Here is a 23,909-nt window from a genome sequence, read left to right as displayed (position 1 = left end):
TTAGACATGATTAAGGAGTCTTGCTCTTGTCTTCATACATCGTGGCCACAGAGGGGCCTTGTCGGATGCTGATGTTCTGAGAACTTGTTCATGTTTATGTTTAACAGAAGAACACCAAGGCCCAGTGATAGTACCAAGGCCGTCTCGTTCCCAGGTATAAACCATCAAGTCCTAGCGCTGGACTCAACTGGTGTTCCAGTCCCTGAGCCACAGTCAGCACTGAACCTCTGAGTCACAGTGAGACAGACAGGGGTATTCTGAGGTGGGGACATTTGGAGGAAACGAAAAGACAGATGTCCCTTCAAGCTCAATGACTCCTTTTCTTCCCCAGCTTCAGGCCTGCTGCTGCTGCTAAGTCGCTTCAGTCGTGTCCGACTCTGTGCAACCCCGTAGATGGCAGCCCACCAGGCTCCCCCGTCCCTGGGATTCTCCAGGCAAGAACACTGGAGTGGGTTGCCATTTCCTTCTCCAATGCAGGAAAGTGAAAAGTGAAAGTGAAGTAGCTCAGTCCTGCCGACTCTTAGCGACCCCATGGACTGCAGCCTACCAGGCTCCTCCGTCCATGGGATTTTCCAGGCAAGAGGACTGGAGTGGGCTGCCATTGCCTTCTCCGGCTTCAGGCATGACGCGAAGCCAATTCCATGAGGTCAAGGGTATTTCAGCCTGTGGACAATGTCAGAAAGAGCAAAGATGGGGCTGCAAGGTAGAGGGCCCATCCTGGACTCTGCCTTTGCGTCCTTCCTGCAGTAGAGGTGTACTCCGCACTTACTGTGAGTCAGACCTGGGCTTGATGCTGTGTGACACCCATTACTACATGGAAAATAGACAAGCAAAGGATCACGCTGAGAATCGGGGTAAAAGAAAACGGTACCACCAGGACCACTGGCAGTCTAAGCAGTGGTTCCTATACTTTTCTGAATGTTGGAATCACCTGGATCTTTAAGAAATATGACTGACTGGATCCCACTGCACTGATCTAATTCATCTGGGATACCACTCGAAGCATCAAAATTTAAAAAACTCCCTGGGTAATCAAATGTGCAGTAAAGTTGGGAAACCATTGGTTTAGCCCGTCCACCCTTACAGTTGGGGGGGGGGGGCGGGGGTCACAAGGCTGTTTAACTGTATGAAAGCTGCGGTCCCTCATTCTAGACTCTTGGGTTTAGATATAAAATCTGAAAATCAATTTCGAGGGGCTTTCACACCCTAGGAAGAGAATCTGGGAATTCCTCGAGGGAGGCGGTCTCGTGAAAACCCCCAATGGGGGTGATATGAGCTCCCTGCAGAATGGCGCTGGCCCTGCTCTTTCACAGAAGCCCCGGCATTAGTGACACCCAACCTAGCTCCCGCAGGGAGGTAAGCAGCCCCCGAGCGGCCGGTGTGCGCACGTGTGAGAGTGTGCCCGCCGGCGTGCACGCGCGGGCCCGCCGGCGAGCGTGCGTTTCCGTTCGGGAGCCCGGGCGGCCTCCGGCTGCGGCCGCAGCGGCGCGCCCGGCGCCCCCTCCCGCCCAGTCCCCTCCCCCGGCGGCTCTGGCTCGCCCTCGTCCCTCCCCCGGCAGCGTCCGCCGCCTCCGGGTGCGCAGGGCCGCGCGCGGCACGCGAACCCCTCCTGCAGGCGCCCGGGCGCTAGTTGAGCGCCGAGCCCTGGGCGCGCGTGGCGCCCCCTCCCAGACGCCTAACGACGATGAGCCAAGACGCGGGGGTCGCGGGGAGCAGGTGAGCGCAGCCGCGGGGCTGGGCGGGGGTCGGGGTTTGGGAAGGAGGACGGGCAGAGCGGGGGTGGGGTGCGGCTGGCCCCGACGTCGCCGCGTGGAGAGGGGCTTTGCGGTCCTCAGCACCCTCCACCGCGGGCTCTGCTTTTCCCGTTTTCCGGACGGGGCGGGGGCTGCACTCCCGCCTCGGCATCCCCGCTCGAGCCGCACAAACAAAGCACCCTTCGGTGGCGGCGCCTGCCTGGCGCGGGCGCGGAGCTTGGGGGTGGCGACTCGCCCTCTTGCCGGGACTCCGATCCCCTACCGCCGGCAGGCCCCGGGCGGCTGCACCTGGGTCGGGCGGGCTGCGCCGGGGTCGCGCGCAGGTGCTCGCGCGGGAGGCGGTGGCGCGCGGCTCCGAGGCCCGGGGCGCTCGGCCCGGAGGCGGGGCTACGGCCGGCGCTGCTGCCCCCTGTCGTCGCGGCTTGCAGGCGCCCGCTACCCGGCCCCTCGGCAGCCGCGGCGCAAACCGGGCGGCAGGTGGGCCCGATTGGTCCGCATCCACCCGGCGGCAGCGGCTGCGGGCGGCGCGCCGGCGTGGAGGGGGCTTGTCGCCCGGTGGCATCCCCTCTGCTCCCGGCGCGAGTGGACTCGCGCCCTTCCCGCCTCCGCGCTGACTCCCCGCCCCGCAGGCCGGCTTCTGCTGTCCTCGTCTGCTCCCGTCTCTCGAGCTTCAGCTCTCCGGATCCCTTGCGCCCACTGCACCCGGGTCGGGGAGGACTTGGGAAGTTTTCCTGAACACCACTGGCGTTTTAGCCCCTTGACTTTCAAATGGTTTGAGCCGAGAGCGGGATTATTTCCGTAATGCCCTTTTGCCCATGCGTGGAACACCCCCATCACCCCCCTGCGCCAGTCATCCCTTCTGCGCTCCCATGGGGCCCTAATAGTGTCTTTAGCACGGAAGGCACGAGATCAACATTGCTTTTAGGATATCTGCTTTTACTGTAAAGGTAGCCAATGCCTCTGTTTGTCATCAGCGTCCCACAGACCTTTAAAGGCAGCCTCTTTTCACGTGGGAATGTGTATTCAGAGCTGGTTTGGGCTGTGGTGGTCGAGTTCTTTAGAGCTCTCATCTGCAGAAGCAGACTTTTGGCATTGGATGCAGTTTCAGCGCAAGACACGTGACGGCTTGTTTGTGAAATGTATCCTTTAGGTAATCCTCTCATTGCTGTAAGCACTTGCAGGAAGCCCGCCCAAAGCAGTGCAGAAACGCTGGGCCAAGATTCAGACTGCAGGGAACTTGCTTACGGGACAGTCCCTGCCACATAACAGTTTCTGCAGGATCAACTAGAGAATACGGAGCTTTAAAGTGTTCGTAACTTAAGTGTTCGTGGATTATTCGTTGAACATTAGGCTCATATTCTTTTAGGAAGGAGGGAAGGATTTTTTTGGTTTGTTTTATGTGTGATTTTTTTTTTTTTCTCCTCTGTTCTTTATAACACTGTTGCAATCAGGAAGACAGTGTCAAAAGGTTTATTGTGGCTAGGTTCTGCTGTTGAATTTCTTGACATTAGCATTAATAAAACCCCACTAGGGGTGGACCCACAAGAACTGGGTCCACTTGGGTCATCAAAAACACTTCCTTAGAGGTGGTCAGTTAGCAGGAAGACGTGCAAATAGTGGTTAAAGTGAATTTTGAATCAGTCAAATACAGCAAAAGTAAAGTTTTGTTCCAAAAGAAAAGGGAAGTGAATTGAAGTATAGTGTGTGAAATTAACATGCACGGTTATTTACACAAAGCAGAGCTAACTCAACTTCTACCTACCTACTCCTTCGTAGTTCGGTTCAGTCGCTCAGTCGTGTTGGACTCTTTGTGACCCTATTACTCTGAAATGTGGGTCCTCCCTACCTCTTTACATAAAAATTTGCTAGCCCGAAATCGCTTATCTTTCTGGTCTCTTCAGGAAGACTTACTAATGAGTCATTTGCACATTTCAGTGTGGTAGCAAAGTCTGTATAATTGTGTGTCAAACAAGGGGGAGGTGTAATTCTCAGTAAACCCTAAAGCACCCTACAGATGTTTGCTACTGTTACTTGTAATTTTTAGTAGCTGCACAGTATGCCACTCTGATTCCCACATTTTTGGCCATTTAAAATGTTATTACTGATTTTTAAATACTAAGGGGGGGGGGGTCTCTATATCTAGGGACTTCCCAGATGTCTCAGTGGTAAAGAATCTGCCTGCCAATGCAGGAGGTGTGGGTTCAATCCCTGGTCCAGGAGAATCCCATGGAGAAGGAAATGGCAACCCACTCCAGTATTCTTGCTTGGAAAATCCCATGGACAGAGGAACCTGGTGGTCTACAGTCCATGGGGTCGAAAAAGAGTTGGATATGACTTAGTGACTCAGCAACAGCAACTTTATATCTAATTACCACATTGTTTCTGTCATTTATCCAGTGAACCTTTTTTTTTTTTTTTTTAATAGTGCAAACTGTACGCCAAATAATGTGTTAGATGCTGAGGATGTGGAATCCTTTGTTGTACACACACACACACACACACACACACCCCTCTTATTCTTCAGTTCCCAGGAGTACACACACACACACACACACACACACCCCCCTCTTATTCTTCAGTTCCCAGGAGTACACACACACACACACACACACACACACACACACACACACACACCTCTTATTCTTCAGTTCCCAGGAGTACACACACACACACACACACACACACACACACACACACCTCTTATTCTTCAGTTCCCAGGAGTACACACACACACACACACACACACACCTCTTATTCTTCAGTTCCCAGGAGTACACACACACACACACACACACACACCTCTTATTCTTCAGTTCCCAGGAGTACACACACACACACACACACACACACACACACACACACCTCTTATTCTTCAGTTCCCAGGAGTTATAAAGGACTTACAGAGTACACACACACACACACACACACACACACACACACCCACCCCTCTTATTCTTCAGTTCCCAGGAGTTATAAAGGACTTACAGAGTACAACGTGCATGCATGCTTAGTTGTGTCTGACTTTCTGCGACCCTGTGGACTGTAGCCTGCCAGGCTCCTCTGTCCATGGAGTTTTCCAGGCAAGAATACTGGAGTGGGTTGCCATTTCCTGCTCCAGGGGATCTTCACGATCCAGAGATTGTTGCATCTCTTGAGCAGCACAATAAAGCTGTTAATTTAGGTGTGCATCAGAGCAGGGATCAGGGAGGGGAGTAGAGAAGGGATCCCTTCAATTGGGCTGAGTAATGGTAATCACCCCACCCCATCCATTCCCAGTCAGGCCAGCTCTCCTTCTTGCCTGCCCTGGGCATTTATGATTTCATTCTTTTCCCTCTTCTTCCTCCTCCCCTCCTTGTCCCCTCACTGATAGAAGTGTTCCAGTTGCCTCCCTTCTCCCTTAAGCCAGCTCAGGTCCAACTGTTTTTCCTCCTGGTCCCACTTCCTTTGGAGTACAGTATGCAGAGATTTCATTGACAGTTAGTTATAGGAGAAAGAAGGAAGTAAACCTTGAAACTGTTCACCCTAGTTCCTGTCACCCCACAGTTGCCATTTGGGCCATATCCCAAATGCAGTCATCTCTTCACTTTTGCCCCCCACCACCCGGGGTCATTCTCCATTCATAAACGTGGCCCGCAAAGCTAAAGTCCTATGTACTTTTCCTTTCCCAAGATGCTGGAAACCCTTCCTTGAAGTGTGTGTATGTACAGTCATACAGAAAACACAGCATCTTAAGTGTACAGCTGATAAATTATCACAGGTAAACACATCTGTGTAACCACCACCCAGGTCAAGAAATAGAACATGGCATCCTAAAAGCCCCGTTCCTTTTCCTCCTACTTTCCTACCCCTGCATCCCAAAGGGACCAGAGATAGTTTTGCTAGTTTGTAAACTTTATAAAGAGAGAATCATACAGCATATGCCGTTTGTGTCTGACTTCTTTTGTGCTGTTATGTTTGCGCGATTCATCCTCGCAGTTGTATGTAAGCACTTTTTCACCCTCGTGGCTTATAGGACTCCATTTTATGACAGAATCACATTTTGTTCATCCATTTTTCTCTTGATGAACATGGCAGTTGTTTCCAGGTTTGCCTGTTAGAACTAATGATGTGTGAATCCTTTACCTTTTTGATATCCAAAAACCTACCTGTTTGACCACTATTTTTTTTTTTTTTTCCTGCTGGTGTAACTGGAGAAAAGGAAGGGAGGGAATAGATGAAGGAGCCAGCCTGGAGAGCTAGGCCTGTGGATTTTTCACGTTGCTGGCACTAAATGTTTTCCAAAGCATTTAAGGCCGTGCTCTCATTCCGGGACCTGAACATAGAAGAAAAAGGTGATGGGATGGCTTACATCCCAGGTGAGCTGATTATAGGTGGTGGTCAGAGGATGCTTAGAATAAAGGAAGCTGGGTGATGATGGGAAACCTGCCCAGCTTGGGAAGTGTCCCTTGGGAGAACTGACAGCTGCTGGCTCATGATGCCCACAGCTCTCCTCCGCCTTCCCCCACCTGCCTGTTACTTTCCCCTATGGAGTCCTTGACCTCCCCCTCCCAGACCCCATTCTCCTCTCACTCCCCCCCGCCCCCACCCCAGTCTGGTCCCAGAGGGCTTGGAGTTCAGGAAATCCTTCTGTCCCTATGTAAGGGGCTGTGTAGTTGGCTTCCAGACCTCAAGTCTGTGAAGACAGTTTCCTTGGAATATGCTTTAAAGTTTCCTAGTCTCCTGAGGGGTGTTTGTCATCTGGTACTACAACTTCTTGGGCAGGGAGGCCTGGCTTTTGTGACCTGGAGACTGAGATTTTCTTTGGGGAAATGCTTGGACCTTTTGGGCTCAACGCAGGCAGTGTCTGAGCCTGTAGGCTGTCAGGGTTGCCCAGGGTCAGACATTCCCCATGAGAGATGTTGATGACAGCAGATTCTGGAACCCTGCGTTGTTTACTTCCTCCTTTGCACTCAAACTTCAGATCTTCCCAAGAGGAAGGATTTAGAGACCACTCGGTGGACCAGGTGATCTGCATTCAGCATCCTGGGGTTGCCATCGGCTTGGCTACAGAGTTGGAGTTTCTCCACCTCCCTGTCTTTTCTCATCTCCTCCCTTTCTCCCGCTGATCACACTTGCTTTTCTCCTGTCCCTGGATCTTGATCAGTTCCTTCCTGCCTCAGACAGAAGCTTTGTGACCTCAATTCTCCCTGCCCCCAATTCTTCTTTGGCCTATTCCTGCTTGTCCTTTGTGGCTGAGTTTAAATGTCAGTTCCTCAGGAAGCTGCCTCCCACCCGCCCCCCGCCCCCCCCCCCCCCCCATTCTTCAATCTTAGACAGCACTTCCTTTCTCAGATGCAAGTAGACAGCCTTCCCCAGCAGGCTGATGGGTTCTTGAAGCCACAGCGCCAGTTGCTTTATTCACTGATGCCTGGCACATGGTCCATCTGTGCTTGTTAAATGGATGAATTGATGGGTAAACTAGAGGACCTGAGACAGGTTGTAAGATTGTCTCTGCTTCTAACTTGCTGTGATCTTGGGTGTGTATTAGTTTCACCTCTCCTAGAGTGCATCTCTCCCTCTGTAAAATAATGCCTCAGACTGGAAGATCTTTATAGGTTCCTTTCCGTTTCAGTTTTTGCTGAGTCTAACAGTGCGAGGATCCTGCTTGAGGGGTGGTAGCTTTCTCTGAACCCACTCCAGTGTTCTTGCCTGGGGAATCCCAGGGACGGGGGAGCCTGGTGGGCTGCCGTCTGTAGGGTCGCACAGAGTCGGACACGACGGAAGCGACTTAGCAGCAGCAGCAGCAGCAGCCTTCTCTGAAAATGCAAAAGCTGACTTTAGCACTGAGGTTTAAGTGGTCTTAAGTTTCATGCCTGTGGTCTTCGCGTGAGAGCTGCATTCTTCCCAGGTCACCATGGCCTGCTCTGGGCTAAAATGATAACATATTGCTTTCACTGTGCTCGTCCCACATCACATACGTTTTATTTCCCAATCTGTCTTCTCTTCGGTTAGTGTGCCCCTGGGGACCAGGTTCCTGAGTCACGTGTCACTTTTATATCCCCTCCGCTTATCACAGCAACTGTGAGTTGATTTCAGTTGATGAAAAGAAATCTGTATTATAGGGAATAGTATTTTCATCGAGTTTATTCTCTGGAAAGTATAACTATTTTATGATTATGCAGATTAACTTTAGTTTGTGACTAACATTAACTCTTTTCCACTTTCTTAACCCATTTAACTTTTTTTGACCTATTTCCTGAAGGTTGATAGGGGCTAAAAGAAGTAAACCACTAGTTGGTTTCATTCTGGTGAAGAGTTAGAGGAGGATTTGGGTCTCATTATAGGTTTGTGCACATGTGTGCTCTGTCACTTCAGGCGTGTCTGACTCCTTGCAACCCTGTGCTATGTAGCCCGCCAGACTCCTCTGTCCATGGGCTTCTCCTGGCAAGAGAATTGCAGTGAGTTGCTGTGGCCTCCTCCAGGGGATCCTCCTGACCCAGCGACTGAACCTGTATCTCTTGTGGCTCCTGCATTGCAGGTTGATTCTTTGCCTGAGTTGACCCATTATGGGTTTAATTATACCTGATAACTTTTTATTATTTACTACAAGGTGACTCTAGTTGAGAATTACCTTCACAAACAGGGACACCTTAGGACTGGAGACTAGAAAGTATCAAGTGTTTTGTCTTTACCTGCCTGGCAGAATTTTAGGCCTTTTGTTGTGAAATGTACTGATAAAAGCTTGGGCTCTGCAGTCAGATGGACTGGGCTTGTGGATAAGTTACCCAAGCCTTATTTCCTCATCTGTGAAATGGGGATGATAATAGTTCAGCATCAGGCACTAAAAAGTTTGTTGCAAGGAGCCCATTGATGCCTGCCAGGTCCTTGGTTCGGGTTCAGGCACACAGTAAATACTAAAAAAAAAAATTAGCTATTATATTATGGTTTAAATATAATAAAATACCATATTAATAATTGGATTGATATATAATAATATATTATATATATTATATGGTGTGCTGCAGTCCATGGGGTCGTGAAGAGTTGGACACAACTTGGCAACTGAACAACAACAACAATTATGGTTTTATTTTCACTTTAAGGATTGTTGAAATCTTTAGCTGGAGAATCATTACTCGTGGAGCCAGATTTGATTGAAACCCTTCTGGCGCCTACTATGCGCCTGTCCAGTCTGCAGTCAGGCCCCGGTGCAGAGGTGGGAGAAAGGCTCCCTCGGGTTGGGTGTGACAGTGCCAAGATGCAGCGTTTTTCTCCTCCCACTCAGGGAAAGAGACCTGTTCTAGGCAGGGCCTGGGAGCTGGTAGGCGCAAGGCAGCATTGACATTACACCTCGTCATCACCATTGAGTCGGGATGAAAATGTAAGGAATTTTAAGTGATTAAGTAAATGTCCGCTTCCATTCCCTACTGATCTCCAGCCCCTTAAATTACACTGGGAACATTTGGAATGGGTCCTCCCTCTCCATGATGACTTTCGTTTTTCCTTTTAACAAACCACATGGAGAAGCAGAAAGGAAGAAGATGTGGGGCACTTGCATCCATGTGGCGTGTCAGAGAGGAAGAAAACCTTCCTCCACCCTTCTGGGTTCTTCTGGTCTAAGGATTAAATTGACACGTGTCAGATTAACAGGAGAAGATCATCCATAACTGGTGTCCATGGGAGAGGGGCTTCCCAGGTGGTGCTAGTGGTAAAGAACTCACCTGCCAGCGCAGGAGACCTGAGAGAGCCGAGTTCGATCCCTGGGTTGGGCAGATCCCCTGGAGGAGGAAATGGAATATCTCCAGAGTTCTTGCCTGAGAATCCCATGGACAGAGGAGTCTGGCTACAATCCACGAAGTTGCGAAAGAGTCGCACATGCCTTAGGGACAACAGCCATACATGGGAGATACCAAGGAAAACTTGAGTAACTCTCCAAAATGGCCAAATCCCTCACCTTCAGAACCGTCCTCAGCAGGCAGACAAGGATGTTGAGGGTGGGGAGAGTCAGTTCTGGGAAGTCCCCAGGAAGAGCGCAGTAAACCCGGGTGAGGTTGTCCTGAGATTTCAGCCCCTGCCCTTTCACTGATAAGATACAGATTTGGACACCCTTACACATGGAGCTTTCCCTTACAAATGTTAATGTTTCTTCCAAAAGGCCAACCCCTGCTGGGTTTTCAATGTTTTTCCTTTGCCTTCTGTTTCTTAGAGAATAACCAGCTTGAAGTAATTAATATGCCAAAGCGACATATTTTAGGGGAGCAGATTCTGCTGCTTCTAAAGCAGATTCTTATACAGCGCAAGGGCCCTGTGGGTCCCGCGGGGTTGCTTCCTCCACCAGGCTGTGTCTTTGCTGTTGCCCAGTGGGCGGCTCCTTCGCCTCGGGCTAAGCCCCTTCCCCCATAACTTTTGGGTGTTTTGATACAGAGAGCTGACCCTCTACCCTGCAGCCTCACTACATGGTAAAAATAAAGGTTTTCCATAAAGGTTTTCTGGTTTTAGCAGAAGTTCTGATATCTATGCACATGCATACACGTCTGGAAATAAAGATTAACAGCTGTAGAAAGGGGACTGTGAAAGGGACAGTCAGAAGTTTGTCACTGTTTTAAGCAGACATATTTTGTACAATAAGGATGTCTAACTCTTAATACATGTTCTCATCAGTCTAGTGCGGTCGCTCAGTCATGTCCAACTCTTTGCAACCCCACAGACTGCAGCATGCCAGGCTTCCCTGTCCATCACCAACTCCTGGAGCTTGCTCAAAATCATGTCCATTGAGTTGGTGATGCCATCCAACCATCTCATCCTCTTTCATCTGCTTCTCCTCCTGACTTCAATATTTCCCAGCATCAGGGTCTTTTCCAATGAGTCAGTTCTTCACATCAGGTGGCCAAAGTATTGGAATCAGCATCAGTCCTTCCAGTGAACATTCAGGATTGCTTTCCTTTAGGATTGACTAGTTTGATCTCCTTGCAGTCCAAGGGACTCTCAAGAGTCTTCTCCAACACCACAGTTCAAAAACATCATTCTTTGGTGCTCAGCTTTCTTTATAGGTCAATTCTCACATCCATACATGACTATTGGAAAAAGCATAGCTTTGACTAGATGAATCTTTGTTGGCAAAGTAATGTCTCTGCTTTTTAATATGCTGTCTAGGTTGGTCAGATTTTCTTCCAAGGAGCAAGTGTCTTTTAATTTCATGGCTGCAGTCACCATCTGCAGTGATTTTGGAGCCCAAGAAAATAAAGTCTCTCACTGTTTCCATTGTTTCCCCATCTATTTGCCGTGAAGTGTCAGGCTTCAACAGTGCGTGAACGCTGAACTTCCAGATGTTCAAGCTGGATTTAGAAAAGGCAGAGGAACCAGAGATCAAATTGCCAACATCCGTTGGATCATCGAGAAAGCAAGAGAGCTACAGAAAAACATTTACTTCTGCTTTATTGACTATGCCAAAGCCTTTGTGTGGATCACAACAAACTGGACAATTCTTAAAGAGATAGGAATACCAGACCACCTTACCTGCCTCCTCAGAAATCTGTATGCAACAGTTAGAACCAGACATAGAACAACAGACTGGTTCCAAATTGGGAAAGGAAAATACGTCAAGGCTGTATATTGTCACCCTGCTTATTTATCTTATATGCAGAGTACATCGTGCAAAATGCCGGGCTGGATGAAGCACAAGCTGGAATCAAGATTGCTGGGAGAAATAGCAATAACTTCAGATACACACATTACACCACCCTTATGGCAGAAAGCGAAGAACTAAAGAGCCTCTTGATAAAAGTGAAAGAGGAGAGTAAAAAAGCTGGCTTAAAACTCAATTTTCAAAAAACTAAGATCATGGCATCTGGTTCCATTACATGTTCTCATAATTACTTTTAAATTAAAAGGCACAATGACTGCATTATAAGGGTATGAGTCTCGAGAAAAACGGTGCAATGGCTGCCTTGTTCTTGTATGCATTTCATTGGGAACCATGTTTTAGTCTTTCTTAATGTTGTGAAACATTTCCTAATTTCAGGCTTACCACCACTGTCTGACCTGAGCCAGAAGTTAAGATTAAAAAATAAAAGGACTTGGGTCTGAAAATGAAAATGCATAGTTTTCCTAGGACATGGAGCTTGGGAAATACCAAATACTTGGGAATGTTTATCAGAAAAAACCGTGAGTCAGGAGGTTTTCAAAATCTGGAGGCGCCTGACTAACTTGACTGAAGAAGAGAAAGGAAGGGACCAGCAGTTGCTCTGCTGCTTTTGCTCTTTGCTTCTTCAGTTCACTGTCACTGCCAGGATTGGGGTCAGCCGGGGAAGGGGTGGGGAGTGGGGCTTTGAAGTCCCAGTGAAGTCCCAACAGTCAAGTGCTCCTTTTCTGTTTGTTAGCTGTGTGACCTCAAGCAAGTTAATGAACCTCTCCGAGCCTCAGTGTCTGCATTTGTCAAATGGCCTTCATAGGCTTATTGGGATGATTCAATGAGAAGATCCAGAATGATTTTAAACACCCATAACTGCAAATAACACCATTGTTGTTTTCTTCCTGTTTTTTCATTTATTCATCCAAGATTCTGATTTGATGGGCCCAGAAAAATGGTTTTTAGAAGGCACTCTGAGAGTTCTAATGTCTTCAAGTCCACACCTTGTGAAATGCTGTTCCTGGGGGATTAGGAGCGGTTTGGGCATCATGGTGGAGGGCGGGGCTGCCATTCATATGCACAAAGTCTGCGTGTCCGTGGGGCACGCATAGCTGAGCTCCAGACCTGCAAGGCTCCCGGCAGTGACTTTTCAGGGGAGGGTGCAGAGGGTGGTGTGTGTGTGTGTGTGTGTGTGTGTGTGTGTGTGTTATGCAGGGTGTGCTTGGACACTGAAGAACATTCCCTCTGGGGGAGCACGAAGGGTGGGGGACAAGGGAGCAGGGTGGGGGTCCACGTGTGCGGTGCCAGGGAGCTCAGCCCAGGAAGTAGTGAGAAGCCCCGGAAGGGCAAAGACATGATAAGGTCCTGCAGAGGGGCAGACCAAGAGAGCGAGACAGTGATTGTGAGAGAGTGTGAGAACCAGTGAGAGAGCGAGCTTGCAGGCAGGCAGAAGCCGTGTGCGCTGAGGAGGGGAGAAGTTTGAGAGATGGGTTGGAGGAAGCGTGGGAGGAGTCTGATTGTGCTGCTTGCTGAGAAAGAGGGAGCAAAAGCGTTAGTGGTGACTTGGAGGTTCCAGTTAGGTGACCTGGTGATTGTCTGCGGAGACAGGTTGGGAGGAGCAGGTTTTCTTGGAGAGAAGAAGGCAAGGACTAGCTAGTGCTGACTGTATGTAAAGTGCTGAAGTGACCCTCGGGCCTTAAGTACCTGGAAGTCAGGGAGGAGGCCTGCGAAGGGGTCAGAGATCTAGGATCTGAAGCTTTGGCCTGAAGGCGGGCCTGAGGCAGTGTGTGGAGGGCACACCGAGGTGGTCCTGGGACAAAGCCAATCGCCAGGAACTGATGGAGCTGGGAGATGAAGCACCTGGAGGGGGGAGAGGCCCCCGAGATGAGAGGAGGGAGGAGACCAGGTGAGGGACACTGGAAGCCACCGCTGAGCCTGTCACCTGCTTCATCTAGAGAGGTGGTCCCTGAGGACTGAGCGGGCCCCTTGGGCTTGTTGGGCGGGGGTCCTCGGTGCCTCTAGCTCCAGTGGTTTCCGTACAAAAAGCAGAAGGCTGGTGGCTTTGAGTCTGGGAGAGGACGGGGAGTGGGAAGCGGAAATGGGGAGTTCTCCCTTGAGACCTCCGGTGAGGCTGAGCAGGGCAGAGCCGGGGTGGGGATGCAAGCACCAGGTCAGGAAAGTGGAAGGACCAGCGAATTGAGTGGGGGAGCTGTCCAAGGCCCTTCACTTCCCGGAAGTGCTCTGAGGGAGGAGGCTGGAGAAGCAGGTGAGAAGACCTTGGAGTGAGCAGCGAGCTGCCCTCTGTGGGAACCAGGAGGAGGGACGGGAGGCCGGCGTGGCGGGGCGCGGTGGACGGATGCGCTGGAGACGTGGGGCGTGGGGATTCGGCGTGGTGACCCGTGGCGGGGCGCGGTGGACGGATGCGCTGGAGATGTGGGGCGTGGGGATTCTGCGTGGTGACCCTGTGCGCGGTGGACGGATGCGCTGGAGATGAGGGGCGTGGGGATTCGGCGCGGTGACCCGTGGCGGGGCGCGGTGGACGGATGCGCTGGAGATGAGGGGCGTGGGGATTCGGCGTGGTGACCCGTGGCGGGGCGCGGTGGACGGATGCGCTGGAGACGTGGGGCGTGGGGATTCGGCGCGGTGACCCTGTGCGCGGTGCTGCTGGTACCCGGGGTGTGAGCAGACCGGCAGGGCTTCACCTGCATACTCCAAAGTCACCTCTATCCCTGTGGTTTTGAGTTCGGCGGGAGTGGTGAGTTGAGGGGGCAAGAAGAGCCTTGAGAAGGGAGAGAGTTATCCCACCTGCCAACATTTCTGGAGAAACATAGTATGATCATTTTGAAGACTTTCATAATTACTTGTATAAAGTTAGTACCCATTTATAAAACTTTTTCTTTTCTTGTTCTAGTGATGATCACAGTGCCTCTTCAGAAGAAAAAGGTATGAACTCTAAAGTCAACGTTGGGTAATCGAGAAACTTAAGCTGCACTGTGTGGACATTTGCATTTTCAGAAAATGATTTCTTTATTCATTTTATTTATTGGCTGCAATTGCCTCATTACATTCATGCAGTCACCAACTTTCAGAAATGTGTTGAAATAATCAATACGTTAGGATGATGGAATAGTGACAATTTTTCAGAATTTTCTTTAAGATTATTTGTCAACAGACATTTAAAACAATGAAATGTAAAGAATTCATACCTTTGTGGTTTTTATAACTTAAGAACAGAAAACAAATGCTCTTACATCTCTTTCCTTTTAAACTCTGGCTCTAATGTTCTTTTTAACCTCATTTTAAATTCAGTAGAGTAAGAATGGAGAAGCATCGTCAACGGAATTCTCTAATTCTATGCACGAGTAGATATTTTCTTTAATACCTGAGTGTTATCATCAATTATAGATACTTAATGAAAATAGCAACACCTAATTCTATCCCTGAAACTGGGTCAAGTAAAACCTCAGCTATTAAAAGAAGGTCATGGTCTAGGTTTAGGGGTTGCTGAGGCTTCTCTCAATTTCTCTCTCTGACCAGCAAAATACAGGCGCCTTCCTTACTTTCATATTGTCCTAATTTCATTTGTCTACTGCATGGTCCTTCCTTGTCCTCACACATGCTATTGGCTAGAACTTGGATTTTCTCTTAATTTCTGCAGAGTGCCCATCACATGGTGGACAGAAAGTCAGTGAAGGGACAGTAGTCTCTGCCTGTGCCGAGGGAAAGCAGTCAACCAGTAATCAAGCCCTTTCTGTTCACCAGCCTGGCGTGGCTGAATGTTCCAGACAAATGAAATGGAAGAGTGCTAGGTCCTGTTCCATGAGCCATCTGATTGAGCGTGGCATAAATACAGATGAGGGGCCTGGTAACTAAGTGGCCGTCTTTCCCTACACAGAAATACTCTTGCTCTAGTTGATATTGTTGGTAACTTCTACAACAGTTACCCTTCTTCTCGTTTTCTCTAATATTTACTATAATATCTCCATTCCCATGCACCTACACTGGCCTTGGCTCTTAGCACTTCATAGCTGAATCTCTACAGCGGGGTTTTAGACTCTCTGGAATCTAGTGCATCTTGAACAACAGTACCCACTGCCCCTCTCACCAAAGTCCACCAGCGTCTTGGGGAACACCAAGGCCCATTTCAGCTTGAAGTACTCATGTAATTCTGCATCTCCATGTCATTCCCTGTAGGAGGACCATCCCCCAAGGCCAATTCTTCTCAATTTGCATTTGAGGTCCTCCCTAGTCTGGTCCCAACTTCTCTGGATCCTCACCTCCAACCTATCTGTGTCATTTCACTAAATCGGTGGTGGTGGTTTGCATGAATTGACTGTTCAGTGGGAAAGGACTCTACTCTCTTGTATAGTAACACCATTGTCTGCTCTTCAGTTACAAAATCTAAAACCAGGTGCTTTTTTTCCCTTTCTGGTGTCAAGTTACTTAATCACCAGGGGTGTTTTTAGGGAGCGGCTAAGTTGATCAAACAGAGACAGTGCCACTCCTTTGGCACAGAACTGAGAGGTTGCCAGGGACCCAACCAAAGGTCGTTATAAAGTTTATTGGCTTTCTGTTTGCCCTCTCTTGGAAAAGGCTTAAGGTTGCTTGGTCTAAATCTTTTTTCCTTTGAGAATATGCCCTTGCTTACCATTTGTAACTGGGTTTTAATTTGACTTGCAGTGCCGCTTTGGGTTTAAAAAGGTGATTCAGTTTATAGAAGAGGAAACTGCTGGTATTTTTGGTTTAGCAATTTTTTACAAAAATGAACACAATCTTCTATTTTATCCTTGTATTTATACTACTAAACTTGATTTCTTTCTCAAAATTTAGATTGCCCCAGCCCCAACCTAGATACATCAGGGGACTCTAAATCAGGTAAGAGATATGATTAACATTGGTAAATGCCCGAATGAAATTTTTATAAAATAACCAATTCATTGCAAGATAAATAACAATTTATTCTTCTGTTTTACTTCAAGCAATCTTCATGAAAGATAGGAGCTTTCATCTTTCTACTTGAAAGAGCTGATTAAGTTTTAAACTTTCATGGTTACCTAGCCTAGTGAAATCAGTAACTTAAACTTCAGTGATGAAGCTGTACTTAATGAAACTGAGAATTTATCTGATGAGGCAACTGGACCATTTTCTAGATTGGTTTCACTAACCTAATACAGGGTCCTCTGCGAGTCCAGCCAGGTGGTGGATACTTGGCTGGGGTGGTCCTGGGAGGTTTTCCTGAGGAGGTGATGGTTGACTTGAACTCTGAAGGATGCATTGTGGTAACAGGGCAAAGGTGGGGACAAGGGTTATATGAGTTCAAAAGACTTGCAGGTGTAAATGTCCCCATATGGGAAAGTGCACAGTGCTTGTTTGCAGAGACTGAAGAAGGTCAGATGACTGGAATCAGCGAGGGGAGGGGTGGCAGGGCCAAAGTGTGTCTGTAGAGACAGGTGGGGGCTAGATTGCATAGGACCTTTGGATTACAAAATCTTTACTCCAGAGTGGATGTACAGATGACCAATAAGCACATGAAAGATGCTCAATATTATTTCAGGGAAATACAATTCAAACCCATAGAAAGATGCCACTTCACAGCCACCAGGGTGACATGAAAAAGATAATAGCAAGAACTGTCAAGGATGTGGAGAAATTGGAACCCTCATACACTGCTGATAGAGGGCTTCCCCAGTGGCTCAGTAATAAAGAATCCTCCTGCAATGTAGGGGATGCAGAAGATGTGGGTTCAGTCCCTGGGGTGGGAAGATCCCCCTGGAGGAGGAAATGGCAGCCCACTGTAGTGTTCTTGCCTGGAGAATACCACCAGAGGAGCCTGGTGGGCTACAGTCCATAGGGTCACAGAGAGTCAGACACGACTGAACACCCACACCCACCCACACTGCTGATAGGAATGTAGATTGACACAGCCACCTGGGAGAAGAGTTTGGTAGTCCTCAAATAGTTAAATATAATTGCCGCTTGACCCAGCAGCTTCTCTCCCGTGTGTATAGCCAGGAAGAATGGAACCGTATGTCTACCAAAGAACTTGTGCATGCATGTTCACAGCAGCATTATTCATGCTATTCAAAAGTTGGAAGCAGCCCAAAAGTCCATCAAGTTTTAAACACGTAAACAAAATGTGGTGTGCCCATTTGTTTGCTGCGACTGCTGTGAGAAAGTGCCCTAGACTGGGGAGCTTAACCAGCAGAAGTATGTTGTCTCACACTCTGGGGGCTAGATGTCTGAGTCAGGATGTTGGCAGGGTTGGTTCTCTTGGAGGACTAGGAGGGAAGGTCTGTTCCAGATCTCTTTCCTGGCTTTGTAGGTAGCCATCACCGTGATCTCATGATGTTCTCCCTGTGGTGTGTCTCTGGGTCTGAATTTCCCCTTTTGGTAAGGACACCAGTCATCTTGGATTAGTGTCCACCCTGATGACCTCATTTTACTTAAAGGTAAATACTTCTATGAAGACTGTATCTCCACATAAGGTCATGTTCTAAGGTACTGTGGGTTAGGACTTAAAACATGACGTTTTTGTGGGAGGGAGCACAATTCAATATTATAACACAACACAGTGGAATATTATTCAGCCATAAAAAAGAACAAAGTGGTGATACATGCTACAACATGGTGGAACCTTGGAAACATGCTCAGTGAGAAAAGCTAGGTACAAAAGCCCATCTCTTATGTATGGAATTTATCTGGACATTTATGGAATGTCTAGAATATGCAAATCTATTCAGGCAGGAAATAGAGTATTGGTCATCTAGGTCTAGGGGGAATGGGGAGATTGGAAGTGATAGTTAAAATGTACAGGGGATTTTAGGGGATATTGAAAATGAAAAATTGATTGTTGTGATGGATGTACAGTTGTTATTGCTTAGTCACGCCTGACTCTTTGCGAACCCATGGACTGTAGCCCACCAGGCTCCTCTGTCCATGGTGCTTCTCCAGGCAAGAATACTAGACTGGATTGCCATGCCCTCCTCCAGGGGATCTTCCCAACCCAGGGATTGAACCCAGTTCTCCCTCATTGGAGGTGGATTCTTTACCTTTGAAGCCACCACGGAACTGAATATATGAAAAGCCATTGAGTTGTACACTTTGAATTATGTAGTGTATGAATTAGATCTCAACGCGGGAGACCTGGGTTCGGTCCCTGGGTTGGGAAGATCCTCTGGAGAAGGAAATGGCAACCCACTCCAGTACTCTTGTCTGGAAAATCCCATGGACAGAGGAGCATGGTAGGCTCCTACAGGCCATAGGGTGGCAGAGTCAGATACAACTGAGCAACTTCACTCACTCACTCACTCAAGGTTGTTATAGAAAAATAAAAAAAGTTATATCAGAAGAAAAAAATCTGAAGCTTGTCATCCAGAAAAAAAAAATCCATGTTTTCTTGAAAAAACTCAAGCTCAATCATTTCTGTGCCTAGGGCCATTCGTCCTGAACCATTTTGTGGGACTGTGGTTTTTGCATGTTTGATTTACTCCTGTGATTAGGTTTATGTGCAACAGACTATATTTAGGACAGACAAGTAGCAAAAGTTGTCCCTCTAGTTTGTTTTCTTGCCCTTGTCATTTCTGAAAACAGGGCCACCTGGCAATCTTGTTGCCAGATGGGAGTTTTTATCTTTATATCTGGAAGTTTAAGTATATTTTCCCCTTTTTCATCAAGGTAATTTTGTACTGGTTTGGTGATTACATCAGTTATCTTTATGAGGTTTCTGTGTTCCTAGTGACTAAAGAAGAATGGTCCCTAAAGTTGTGCTAAGTACCCTTTGGTTTTAACGTCAAATAAAAAAGTAGGAGAACGATGGTTTCGTGATATGCAACCAAAATGAAGATTAGAAGGCGATTGTGCAAGGACCGCTGTCTACGAAAGGAGGAGAAAGCCTGCTGCTGCCAACAGTGTCTGAAATTGAGAGTTAAAAATGTTTGAATGCAGAGTATAGTAGATAATTCAGATTCTCGAGTGAGGGGAGAGATACTTCAGGTCAGAGTGGGGTGAAGCCTTCTCAGCTGGCTGAAGGGAGGCTGGTCAGGAGGTGTAGGTGGGAATCCCCTGGCAGCCCGGTGGTCAGGACTCCACACTTTGACTGCTGCGGACCGGGCTCCTCGACTGGATAAGGCGTGGGACGTGGGATTTCAGTTGGCCTGCTGTCGCATTCCCGCTGTTCCCCTTCTCACCTTTTTGTCCTTCCTTTCAATTTTTTTTTTTTTTAAGATTTATTTTAAAAAGTTTAGTCTATTTTTAGTGGAATAAAATGGGTCAAAGGAAGGGGTGTAGGTTTTGTCTGCATCTAGGCTGGCATTCAGGACAGCTGGATGTGGTGAAGGTGGAACCCATCAGGATGAGAAAATGAGAGAAAAGAAACTCAGAGCTGGGGACTGTTTGCATGCTAACTTCCCCAAACAGGGCTCCTGCTGCCAGAGCTCTAACCTGCGCAAACGTGGGGAGGGTTTAGTGCTGGTGGTAGCACGCTTGGGCTGGCCTGTCACTAGAGTTTAGGAGTGTGACCTGTTAGTCAAAACCGCTACCCCTTAAAAATCGTGACTACTGTGTATGAGGCCCCGGGCTGGTCACTCTTCACAGACTTCTTATTTAGTTCTCAAATATGTGCCATGAGACAGAAAAATGGTCCTGGGGGCTTGAGGGGGCTTGCAGGGCAGGGAAGCAGAAATAGAAATCAGGAGTCTTAGGCCCCAGACCAGAGGGAAGGTGAATTGAAGGGATGGCCCCAGACTCCACTTCCCAGGGACCTGGAGCAGAAGGTGGGCCTCACCTGGGGCTGGTCCAGGCAGAATTACATCCCTGCAGAGATCCTAGGGGCTTCCTAGGTGGCGCTAGTGGTGAAGAACCCGCCTGTCAATGCAGGAGACATAAGAGAGGCAGGTTCGATCCCTGGGTCAGGAAGATCACCTAGAGGAGGTCACAGCAACTCACTCCTCTGTTTTTGCCTGGAGAATGCCATGGACTGAGGAGCCTGGTGGGCTACAGTGCATGGGGTCTCAAAGAGTTGGACACGACTTAGCACGCACGCGCACACACATATACACGCAGAAGTCCCAGACTGCTAGAGGGAACTGGCAGAATAAAGACATGGTAGGGGCTGCTCGGTTCTTTAAAGCGGGGCAAAGCATTTGTTCGTTCACATATTCATCATTCATGGAGCATCTATAGCGATGGGTGCCAGGGGGATCAGGGTGGTGAGACATGGCCTCAGTCCTCCAGGGCTCATGCACCAACAGTTCAACAAGCAGCCACTGCTTGACAGAGGGGTAAACGGATGGATTGGAGAGAGGCATGGCTCATCTGACTTGGTGGGGCAGAGGGAGTCAGTCCACAGAAGTGACTTTGGGCTGGCTTCTCTTGGATACCTTGGGGTCTGGAGGTGGGGTCTGGGGAGGGCTATCCAGGCAGTGGGATGGTGTGTCTGAGGACTTGGAGGAAGGAGTGGTAATCATGCTGGGGTGCAGCTTGGGGAATGAGGAAGTGATTACAGTGGGTTGGTTTTCAGCCATGGTTCTCAGCCCTGGCTGTACATTCAAGTTATCTGGGGACCTTTATCAAAAATGCTACCCCCGATTAGTTAGTACCCCCTAAGGAAGGGCAGAATCCCAGTGTGGAAAGCTCCCTTGGTGGTATCAGTGTGCATCCAAGGTTGAGAAGCACTGCTCTGGGCTTTGAGCCCTAGAGGACCAAGGCCACGTCTTATCACTTTTGATTTCCCAGCCCCTGTCTCAGTGCCTCGCCTTCCACTCAGGCATCATCTCATGTAGGAACCGCCTCCTGCTCCCCTTCTTCCCACTCATCCTGTCCATCACCAGCTCCTGGGTGTTAAACTGCTGAAGCAATAAGAAGCATGTTTGCAAGTGAAACAACATAGTTAAGAATGCAAGTTCAAGCGGGACTACCCAAGTTGATATCTTAGCTTCAGACTCCCTGGGTGGAGAATAGAAGATAGTGGGGTGGGTGGTGGTGGTGGTCTTACATAAGGAGATTAACTGACCTCAGCCTACCTCATTGGGCAGTTGTGAGGGCTAATGTGTTAACATATATAAAGCTCTTATGTAAATATATGTAGATATATGTATGCAAAATGAGTACATAAATGTAATTAATGAATACACGTAAATGAGTAAGTATATATACTGTATAGTACCTGACACATAGTGAACACCCCGCAAAAGCTGCTCTTAGCTGCTATATGATTGTTCTCATCTTTATTCTCGAATCTTTTCTTTCCTCCGTATAGCTATTGCCCATCCTTGGTTTTGGCTGGTAGTGTGTGTGTATGGAGGGAAGATCTGAGAATCATATTAATAGCTTTCCACGTACTACTTACTCAGGGGATCCCAAGCAGGGTGAAGCAGGAGGAGCACTTGAAGGGGGTGGGTGAGGGAGAGAGCGGTGCCTTGTTGCTTGTCTGCTCTGTCAGGAACAGGTCAGGGCGCCCTGGGAGCTGGGGGTTGGAATCCGCTTTGGGAGTAGGTCATAGGTCGTTGCGGGGCTCTCGAGATAGAAGGAAGGCTGGGTGTGTGTGGGAAGTGGGGCCTGGGTATTAGTGGTTGGGTGGGCTTCCCTCATGGCTCTGATGGTGAAGAATCTGCCTGCAGTGCAGGAGACCGGGGTTTGATCCCTGGGTGGGAAGATCCCCTCGAGGAGGGCATGGCAGCCCGCTCCAGTAGTCTTGCCTGGAGAATCCCCGTGGACAGAGGAGCCTGGCGGGCTACGGTTCACGGGGTGGCAAGCAGTCAGACACGGCCGAGCACCCAGCACACACATTAGGGCAGATGGAAGGCACGCAGAAGTCGGTGGAGAGCCAGGATAGATGGGAGAGCTGTGTGGACAGGAAGGGCCAGTAGATGCCTTTACCTGTGGGAACCATGGATCTGTCCCATGGGTCTGGGGTTAGTGGGCCTTTGGGGACATTGGGGAAAGAATTCCAAGCTAACTGTGGGAACAGAAGCCTGCTTGCAGTGGACAGAGAGTTGGGGGTGAGGAAAGGGAGGGAACATTCTTGGGGTCACTCTTTGCAGAAGTAGTTGAATCGTGTAGACTCTTTGTCCTGTGCTTCAGGGAAATGGCAGGTGGCATTACAGAATGCTGTACTGTTGTGTCGTTGAACTTGGGTATGGAACCTTCTAGATGCACAAGTGCAGAGGCAAGATGGGAGCAGTAAGGCAGGTCAGGCTGGGCGAGACTTGGATGACACCCAAATGAAGTGGTTACTGCAGCCAGAGTGTGATTTGGGCTCAAATTTAAGTAATTAAAGTGTATTTCATCCAGCTCCAAAGGATAAAGCCTTTTTTCGTAAATCAGACTAGTTTGGGATTCAGTGAGAATGAAGTCAAAGGAGGAAATTAGTTGAGTTTGGGTCTGTTTTATTATATTTATAATTTTAAAAAATAGTTCCTACTTTTTTATTCATTGTGTGCTTCTCCTGTGTATCCTATTTTTTTTTTTTTTTTTTTAAGGCGAGGACAGCAGTTCTGAGAGCGGTTCTGAATCTGGTGAGTTATCTGTGTATGTGTTTCTTTAATAACAGAATTCTAGTTAAACATGGACACCTTTAGTTTTCTTTTAGTGTAAAGCCCATATCACTGATGTTGCTTAAGGACATAGTAATTACAAGTGTCCTTTTTGTGAAGTACCGAAAAGTACTTACATGGTAAATAATTTCTAGTTGGCAAGTAAAGTGGCAAAACAGGATGAGCTGAGGAAGAAAGACAGGAAATGGTTGCTATTGGTGAGAGGCAAACACTTTACCTATTCTTCCATTTGCCTGTGTGTTTTTTTCTTAGTTTTCATATGAATTTCATATGACATATGATTTCAACCTTTTTTTTTTTCCCGTAGATAATGAGGAGGCAAAACCAGAAAAAACAAGTGAGTATATCCTTCCTTCTTCTGACTTTCTTTTTTGTTACTGAAAGGAAGAAAGAAGGATAGGCTTTGAGATTTTTAAGTTGCAGGTTGCTTGCTCATGATCTTTTTCTGTGTCAGATTGGGCTCAACAGTGGGAAATGAATAAGCATTTTGAAAATTTGAGCTCAGTACACTTGGAATACAAGGGGTGTGTTCCTGGTCTGCACTGATGCCGAGACTCTGCATGTGCGGCTTTGCTCTGCGGTTCCCAGAGGAGAAGAGATTGAGGGACTGACCAAAATCTACAGCCACAGCCTCTGCTTCCTCTCGTGGTGGGCGCTGCTCACAGTTAATCACAGAGTAGACTGTTCACTGCTGAAAATGTGGTACCATTTGTGGTTTAAAGTTTCTGGCTTGCTGTTCTGGTTGTTTATGAACAACTTGAGTCATGAAACCACTGTAAAGATATAGATTCTAAATATAAAATTTGCTTTTGGTCTAAAGTTTTGTGAAAAACTTAAGTTGCATGACTAAGCTTTTATTTTAATTGATTTTATTATTCCTTAGGATTTTTTCCCCTCCCAGTTCTTAGAATATAATCTGCTTATGAACACAAATACTATGACAAGGCAGTCAGGGGGTTTCTTTATAATATTTTAAAATAAATGAAGTCTTTTCAC

The 23,909-nt window shown here is 48.0% G+C and overlaps 1 protein-coding gene across 2 annotated transcripts in view; it reads left to right on the top strand.

Moving 5' to 3' along the window:
* Positions 1–1,570: 1,570 nt before the first annotated feature.
* Positions 1,571–23,909, top strand: part of LOC133074206 (NACHT, LRR and PYD domains-containing protein 1b allele 5-like) — a 42,374-nt gene continuing 20,035 nt past the window's right edge. For both annotated transcript variants that reach the window (XM_061168232.1, XM_061168233.1), the window contains exons 1-5: positions 1,571–1,716; positions 14,273–14,304; positions 16,192–16,236; positions 22,839–22,874; positions 23,221–23,250. In XM_061168232.1, coding sequence (XP_061024215.1) covers positions 1,685–1,716; positions 14,273–14,304; positions 16,192–16,236; positions 22,839–22,874; positions 23,221–23,250 — 175 coding nt within the window. In that variant the 5' untranslated portion in view covers positions 1,571–1,684. The remainder of the gene's footprint in view (positions 1,717–14,272; positions 14,305–16,191; positions 16,237–22,838; positions 22,875–23,220; positions 23,251–23,909) is intronic.

This window comes from Dama dama, chromosome 19, assembly GCF_033118175.1.
Source record: "Dama dama isolate Ldn47 chromosome 19, ASM3311817v1, whole genome shotgun sequence".
Taxonomy (NCBI): domain Eukaryota; kingdom Metazoa; phylum Chordata; class Mammalia; order Artiodactyla; family Cervidae; genus Dama; species Dama dama.
The sequence above is the reverse complement of the archived record's forward strand: the minus strand, read 5'-3'. Positions and strand labels throughout refer to the sequence as shown.